This window comes from Choristoneura fumiferana, chromosome 6, assembly GCF_025370935.1.
Source record: "Choristoneura fumiferana chromosome 6, NRCan_CFum_1, whole genome shotgun sequence".
NCBI classification, from domain to species: domain Eukaryota; kingdom Metazoa; phylum Arthropoda; class Insecta; order Lepidoptera; family Tortricidae; genus Choristoneura; species Choristoneura fumiferana.
In genome coordinates this window covers 8,849,002-8,858,117 of record NC_133477.1, presented here as the reverse complement: position 1 = coordinate 8,858,117, position 9,116 = coordinate 8,849,002, and the positions used below count along the sequence as shown (strand labels likewise).

Sequence of the window (9,116 nt, the reverse complement as noted above, 5' to 3'; positions counted from 1 at the left end):
GATTTTCAATGCCTAATTATAAGCTACTGCGAATCGATAGGGTATTGACTCAGAATTTCATTTACTTTCAGTATTACAGTTACAGGATTCAGTAACTCAAGATTTTTATTTTCTTATTTATTTATGCAGTACATTCACATCATACATATCACAGTCATACATATCAAAGTACAGGCAATTTAGTCTGATATACATGGCAGTAATGGAGTACATAATAATATCGTCGGGTGACAAGTAAAAGTCACTAATTACCACTTAAAGTCAAGAGGGATAATCAAACTTATGCATAGCATCGCAAGGTTAATATTCCACTAATCTTTTTTTGCAGTTAGTGACTTTTGCTTGTTACCTGAGGATATGATAAACCACAACGGCAAATTTCTATTAAAATGTATTGGGTAAAAAAAATGTATATAAGTATACAAATTATTAAAAAATCAGTTAAAAGGAAATTTAGAAAATAAATAGTACGTTGATTTTTAAATGATTGTTGTCAATTTTTCCATGCATTGGTCTATATTGAAAGTGTACGGCGTGAAGGTGCCAACTTCATTTTGAGTCAAAAAATTGGATGAAACTAGGAGACCGTCTCAGTGGTCTCAATGGTGGTGGCTCAGTGGTTCAGGCAACATAAATTAAACAAACTGCTTAAATATTAGGCGTGGAGACCAACAAGTCGGATCACGTTAAATCGCAGTTCAAACCATACAAAACGACTGACTGGAAAGTTTCGTTGTACGGAAACTTTCATACAAATTTTAACTACCGTCGTTAAGAACTTTTTGAACTCCACCCGTAGATCGTCCTCACCTGAACAGCTAAAGCTACCACTACTATATGTGAAGGTAAACTGACTGTATATAGATGAGCATGTATGCGCTGGTAGCGCGTCGCGCTAGATATGGCGCATCTTCCTTCCCTCCGTAATTGTACTCGATGGCCTCTTGCTTACTGCAGCGTGAGACCACGTCGTCGTCGAATTTGCACCACTGGACACACAATTTTTTTTTTATTCGACTGGATGGCAAACGAGCAAGTGGGTCTCCTGATTGTAAGAGATCACCACCGCCCATAAACATCTGCAACACCAGGGGTATTGCAGATGCGTTGCCAATCTAGAGGCGTAAGATGGGATACCTCAAGTGCCAGTAATTTCACCGGCTGTCTTACTCTCCACGCCGAAACACAACAGTGCAAGCACTGCTGCTTCACGGCAGGATTAGCGAGCAAGATGGTGGTAGCAATTCGGGCGGGCCTTGCACAAGGTCCTACCACCTGCAAAATGTCATTGTAATGTTATTGTTGCTATGATTATAATAAAAAAGCCACGCCCTGTGAAATTCAATATAACAGTGATAAAGTAAAGTAACTGATGAACCCTAAATTATCGGAACACCACTCCCTCTGACTAGAAGTAGTCGTAATACGGCTAATAATGAATAGCATCTGTGCTTCAATTTGAATATAGCTCGAAAAAGTGTGAGATTTCTCTGATGGGATGATGACTCGATAAAGAATACCTAACCCCTCGCTCCCGTGACCAAGTGCGATATTTCGAAAAAAAAAACCCTATGATTCATACAAAGCGTTTTCGCAAGTTCTTTAATATTCGGACAGCAAAGGAGTGGAATGCTCTGCTAGTGCTTGTGTTCCCTGATCGCTACAATCTGGCCGTTTTCAAATCTAGGGTGAATGGGCATTTATCAGGCATGCAAGCTCCATAGTCGACATCTTCGCTTACTGTCATGATTGCGGTCAAACGCAAGCCTATCTCTGTATAAAAAAAAACCCTCTCCTCTGAACATGCGCATACACAGTATGGGAATGCTCCCTAAAGTTGTGAAGTACCTACCTTTCCATCGCCTTTAGGGTTGATGAACACGACGTAATGTCCGCCGTGGTTGTCACCGGAGTGGACAAGCACGGCGTGAAGCGTGTAGTGAGCTGGTGTCGGCGGCACCTCCTGGAGGTAAGGATCCAGATTGATCTCCTCGTAGAAGTCGAAACTGGGAATAAACCGTCGTGATAAGAAAGTGGTCCTTAGTTTCTGGTAAATTCTGAATTAATATCTATTGTTTATGTCATGAAAACTAATTGGATTGTGAAAACATAAAGAGATACCGAATATAATAGTAATAGTAGGTAATTAATGTTTGTCTCTAGACACATACTCTGCTAAACAGTCATGACGGAGTTGTCAGTTAGTTACTACTGAATCCCTTAGTTCTTTGGTATATGGCTTGAACCACTACTAATAATTATTTATGAAATGCTAAATTAGTTTTTAAATTTGACGGAGGTGTTAGTTAAATGATCGTACTAGAGCTCTAGAGAGTAGTTAGAGAGAGGTAATTTGAATCAGCTGAACCAGTTTTAGTTAACTGTGCGGTGTTCGATACTCACCGGTCATTGTACTTAACAGAAGCATCTGTAACCGGGTCATACTGGAACCGCATCAGGTGCAGATGCAGAACTGGGGGGAAGACGTCGAATCGGACTCCTTTCTCCGCTTCTTGCAGCCCGTGCTCGCCTGCGTCATACTTGTTGTCACCATCGAGAAGCTCCGTGCTGATATAGTCCTTGAACGACTCGTAGACTGTAAGTTTGAAGAGTAACACGTTTAAAAAAACAGTGAAACAACGTTGCCATTCACTTGACGAAGGTATGCACAGCCCAGAGCTCATTTGGTAGTTGCTATGGCAGTAAAATTACAGTAGTAGTAATAATGTCATACTCACTGTTGCTTTTCCCTTTAACACTCAGTTGAATATCGTAGAAAGTCTCAACCCGCGTGCTAGTGCAGTTAACATTTTTACATTTGATGAAAGACGTCATCTTTCCTTCAAATAATTTAGGTACAGTTCCTTCTACTACTGTCGCTTTCATCTTACTTTCTAATTTATCTAGCAGTATCTGAAAAATCAAATTCCTTAGAAAATCTTCAGTAAATAATAATTATAATAGATTTAATCATGTTTGTTAAGTATTATTAGGTGCTATTATTTATTCTAACTCTAAAGTAGCAATGTACGTTTCGTTAATGCTCGTGTTTGGGTGGAGAAATTAGTTAGTCCAGTAGCCCCATGTGGTTAACATGGTGTTAACATGGTAACATATTGAACACAATCAATGATCTAAACATATTCATTCATAAGTTGCAAAAACTGTAGTCAAAGGTTTTGACCATGAAAGTAAGAAAATAATACCCGAAGGAATTCCTGGACGTCATGCTGCATAAAAGAATCAAGGGTCTCCCAACCAAAACTCTTAGTCAGCTTCTTTGTCGCGACTGGTTTATCTGAGAACTGAAGGTCGTAAAACACGCGTTGGAGTCCAAAGGCTACAGAGCAAGAACTGTCGTCCCCAGTTGTTGGAATTTTGTACACTGCCTTACGGAGTACGTTGGTGAAGAACAATGTTTGTAGCAAGGAGTTCATGTAGCAAGTGGCACCTTGATTTTTCAGACCTGAAAATGTATTCAAATTCACTTCTCTGGTCTAGTGGACGGTCAGTTAGTCTTTTCTGGTCAGTGGTGTAGTGTTAGGTACTAGAAAAGTCCATGTGAGCTAAAATGCACTTATATACCGCACGAAAAGGGCGTGGATGAACATTTTAGAGACGCTTGAAACTTTTTTATTCGATAGGAATAACCTTTCTAATTAATAGAAATATCAGATTTTTAAGAAGCATCAATTAATTAATAAAAAAGAAAGAAAAGAGGAGGAGGTAAAGTTTTCTTTACCTCCAAATTACGGGTGGTTCAGAAACTGTGGTGGCCCAGAACAAAAAATAAAAAAAGAAACAATAGAAAAAAAACTCCTGCGTTTTGACGGGCGACTCTCTTTACCGGCCCGGATAGTACCAACATGGAAATACAGACCCTGTTTTTCATATACACACCCATAGAAGCTCATGTCAGTTTATTAATTAAATTAGAAAGGTTATTCCTATCGATAAAAAAAGTATCAAGCGTTACTAAAATTTTCATCCATTCCCCACCCATTATCAAACAGATTAATTGTTACTTATCGTAGTTATCGTAAACGAGGAAATATTCAAAACAGTGTTGCCAATTTAGCGACTTTATCGTTAGGAATGATGCACTTGTCTTAGAGCCAAAAACCGTTAAAAATGCAAATTTGCTTTGACCGTTTGGCTTGCTCCACCCTAGGGCCGGCTCGGTTTCTAGGAGCTTTTGAAATAAGTCTAGTGACTCATAATTATTGGATTGACAATACTGATTTAAAGGTCCTACTACGCGTTTATTACCAACACAACCGGTGTGTTTCTTGGAATCCCATGCAACGCCATGCGGGGCTTCGGCGACCACGTGAGCTTCCAACGTGATGGCATCATCTTTGACGTACCCCTTTTCTGGATTTATTAGATCTTTCCAAGATATGAAATGAGCGAAACCCCAGTCATCTTCTTTACTGTAAAATAATAAGGTTACAAAGTTTGAATGCAGAACGATCGATGCGACTTATAAACCCTACTGTTTCCTCAGATTTAAAAATTTTACAATTTTGAGTAGATTTTCAGGGGGATATTCTGGCTCAGATTGATTCAATAAATCTACTTCAAAGAGTGCAGTAAAAATTGTATCAGATATCAAAGAACTATAACCTTTTCTATTCTTTGCGATAGTAGATACATCACATCTTATTAATTTGTACTCTTACCTATGATACATATGATGAAGTTTCCTGCACAAATGTTCCCCATCAGTATTGTAACTAAGCAGCTTTAGTTCAGAAAGGGCATAGCAAGACCATCCTGCAGAATCGCATTCGCCATTACACTGAAGAAATACTCCAAGAGCTTTTTCTTGTTGCCGTTCTGGAGTGGATGTATTTCGGACCAATGCGAGGATCTTCCAAGGTAAACATCGTGCATAACATGGAGGCGATAACACTTGTTCTTTTAACTGACTGATGTTGTGAACTGTGAATCGAAAGGTCACTTCTTGACGGGCTACGTCTTCGTCTTCTTTTGCTATTTCCTGGATAAATGTGTTATTTATAACGAGTAAGTTTAAATGTGATAATAATGCAAAGTTTGAATTGAAACCCGCAGAAATTTCAGGATTTGTTCAAAGGAACCATGTTAGAGCAGCCAGCAGCCGATGGCGCCAAATACGTAAAGGTTAGTAAAAACTAAATACCTACACACGTGTCATTCGAGTACCTAATAAAAAAATAAAGGTATTTTCAAGTATTAGAAAAGTCTGAAGTCTTATTATGTCTGAGTCTCACATTAGTTTTATTGTAAACTAGCTGTTGCCCGCGACTCCGTCCGCGTAGAATTCGTTTATCGCTATCCCGCGGCAACTATGCAATCTTCTGGGATAAAAACTATCCTATGTCCTTCCCCGGGACTCAAACTATCTATATACTAAATTTCATCTATAGTGCCCGGCCGCTAAGAAGTCAATCTTGACACATTGCACAATTATGAAGTTCCTGATTATTGTTAATGTCACCATTGAAAAAAATGCTATACTTACCTTTACCTACTCCTCTGTCGCACGCAAAAAGTGCATTGCATTTTTGTCTATGATTCATATTGTTAATATTCAAAACTTCATAGTTGACTACTGTTGGCCGTTGACTTCGGTTCAGCAGCTTAGATGTGAAAAGGTAACAAACAAACAGACTGACAAACTTTCGCATTTATAATATTAGTGGGATGTTTCTTGACATACATTATTTTACCTTTGTAAACTACGTGTTTACTAACAAATGAATAGGTAAAAAAGAGAAGTTAAACAAACTTATAGTTCAGAATAAGCATAACTAAGGAAGATTATCCTGCAGAATCATATATCCGCTATTACACGAAGGAAACTCTCCAAGAGCTTTCTTTTAGTTTTGTTTGATTTAGTAGTATTAAGAAAATGTGCTAATCTCAGGTTCAATTGGATATAAGTACACACAGTTCTGCAGAAAATAAACGTGTCAGTCTTAGTTATTAATAGGTGAAATACAATAGGCTTCGTTGCCTTTTATTACTCAAGTTACCAAAGTTTGGAGCTTGATAAACAATGTGCGTTATTTGCAACTTAATTGCAAATTGCCATCCTTGTGAGTAAAGAAAGAACATGTAATGGATTTGTAAAATAACATACCCGGTTGGCTTCAACTTCTACCTGACTACCAGGTTTGGTAGCTAGTGTTTCAGCCGTGGCATTTTCAGCACTGCCGTTTTAAACATACTCGGAGAGTCACCCAAGTACAGCTACAAGAAGTATTTAAGTTAAACTATCCATTATAACGAACATAAAAATGTACAAAAAATACTTAAGATTATGTTACCTTATTTTAAATGATAAAACATTTTTGTGGTATCAAAATGTAAATACAAATTTTGTAATTTTTGAGCCGATGACACGCGTCACTTTATGATTTTGGACGTCATGTTTTGACCAGTTCTGCATTTAAAATGAGCCATAGAGATCCTCATACACATAATTGTTTAACCTTTTTGAACCTGTTAGGTATTTTTAGAGTACCATAAAAAACGGAACATTTATAGGCTCATTCTTGTCCGTCTGTCTATCTGTCACTGCTAATTTGCTCCGAAACTACTGGACCGATTAAGTTGAAATTTGTTACAGATTATGTATGTCAGTGACCCATAGAAAAACGTCTAATGTAAATAAATGAATTTTAAGAGAAGTTTCCCTGCCGGCCGCGCGGCCGCGTTAGTTATTCGTTTGGGATATTGCTGTCTTTATCGCTCGTGACATAAGCGCTCGCAGGCGTTCCCCCCATACCTTCCGCAACAACGTCCGTAATTTATATCGAGATAGCTGTAGGCTTTTCAAGATTTGGGCGATTGAAGTTTGGGTTTCGTTGTCCTCATATTATACGAAAAGTACAGCACAGAAATCAATGATATTTTACAATCAAGATATCCATTATATTTTCTATGTCTGTGGTTTTTTCAATTTTTGTAAAAATGCTGTATTAGCCTGTAATTCTCGTGCAAAGTTGTCATTTTTTTGTCGACTTTTGAACTCCTGTAATTCTGATATTACACATTTATTGAAAAACCACAGGCATAGATAATTACGTCTAGTCCATACTTTTAAAATTTCATCTATTTCTGTTGCCTAGTTTTCAAATGAGACTGGGACCACGTTTGTATGGAGAATGGAACGAAGAGACTTCTCTTAAATAAGGAGGCTACTTTTGGAAGACAAATTAGAAAATTTTAAAAAACTTTATGCAAGCTACATTTTGCTTAGGCGCAGAGCTCTACTAACACTAAAAAATACTCATAATCATCCATACTATATACTATTATTATAAATGCGAAAGTGTGTTTGTATGTTTGTGTGTTTGTCCGTCTTTCACGCCGTAACGGAGCGAGGGATCGACGTGATTTTTGGCATAGAGATAGTTTATGAGCCCAAAAGTGACATAAGCTACTTTTTATCCCGGAAAAATGCACAGTTCCCGAGGGAACAGCGCGCGATAACCGAATACCACGCGGGCGAAGCCGCGGGCAAAAGCTAGTAGATATATATTTTGTACGGGACCCTGGATGCGCGTGTCCTATTCGCACTTGGCCAGTTATTTTATTAGCTACTATAGAGTCAATGACCAAAATAGTTGCTACTCCCATCCTTCGACTTTCGATGATATAAAGCTGCATATTATCAAATTAACTGAATCGTTGGCCATTGTATTGTGGAACCTTTTCATATAAAATTTCATAATAACATTGCTAGATCAGGAAAAATATTATATTCACAGTGAGCCAGAAATCAAATGATTGAACCGTACGTAACGTAATAGAAATAAAAAATTTACAGAGATATAATGTGATAAAGTGGAAAACTGAACACGAACAGTTAGCTGATTACAGAAGTCTCGTTCCTGGCATGTGCAAGTACATTAGTCAACGTTCTATACGTATAATATGTCAATTGCGATAAGTATACATACAGTTAACGTCTACTAACTGTGCTTGATACTGGATTAATTAAATCTCACCGTCAGACAACGACGACATTATTCCGCTGAGATTGACAGATTGGCGCGGGTGGCTCTTTAATTAAAATTAATAAACACACTCATAATAAGAATTCTACTCAGACAAAGAGTGTTAAATTAAACGATGATACTAAAGGTATACTTAATATATACTTCGGTTTTTTTTTAGCATTAGAAAGAAGGTAAGCGATCTTGACTTGTCTTTTTATTGAAAAACATTTGAGAAAAATAAGTCGCAGCGAATATGTACTCGTAACAATTAGCACGGACATTATGATCATTTACGTTCTTTTGGTATTATAAAGTAATGTTACTGTATTTTTAAAAATGATTTTCAATAAAAAGACTCGTCAAGATTGTTTACCCTTTTTGTAATGCTAAAAAAAACGAAGTATAATTATAACCTATCCAACTTAAAAAAGTTGAACAACCCCGACATTGTCATTTTGAAATTCAATATCTCAGAAATGGATCAACTGATTTTAACTAAACATAACTAAGAACTACCGCGTGAAAATTCGCTTTCACGTAAAAAAGCACATTGAAATCTATCCACCCGTTTGAGACCTACATGACAGACAGACAGACATGGCATCAAACTTATATCCTCTTTTTGCGTCATGGGGGTTAATAAAACATTAATTTTTTGTAGCTTATTAACGGTCTCATAACAGTAGGAAAGGCTGGTGATCAAAGGTCTCCCCTTCTTCATCCGTTTCACTTTCCGTCACTCTATGTCAAGAATATGTCCAACCATTGATTTCTTATGCATTTAGCAGCCGTCTTCTTGTCGCTTTGCTACTGCTTCGATGGCCATCCCAAGGAATCTGAGTAAAGGTTCGAGCACATCGTCATGGTCATGGGTGTCGGCAACCAAACGACCCAGTCCCATTTAAGTTTAGAAATCTTAACGTGATCTAGACAATCACATCTGCTAAGCTGGTTTCAGAGTGCTGATCCGTGTATCTGATACGATTAGATCTAGGTAAGAACACCTAAAATACTGCGCTCCATTGCCCGTTGGCAAACCTATCTGTATAAACTGCGTGTCCTTAAACATTAAAGTTTTAAATCAAATGGTTACTTTGAAGGTCTGTATTTCACTAATTTATGTTT

General features: G+C 37.6%; 1 protein-coding gene across 1 annotated transcript; it reads right to left on the bottom strand.

Moving 5' to 3' along the window:
• Positions 1-833: 833 nt before the first annotated feature.
• LOC141428654 (ubiquitin carboxyl-terminal hydrolase 7-like) lies at positions 834-6,199 on the bottom strand (the record flags this gene model as incomplete). The annotated part of the gene is made up of 8 exons (XM_074088662.1): positions 834-989; positions 1,853-2,006; positions 2,404-2,596; positions 2,739-2,913; positions 3,207-3,466; positions 4,270-4,433; positions 4,683-5,002; positions 6,128-6,199. Coding segments are annotated over 8 exons (1,494 nt in total), but the record flags the coding sequence as incomplete, so codon positions are not given.
• Between the last annotated feature and the right edge of the window lie 2,917 nt (positions 6,200-9,116).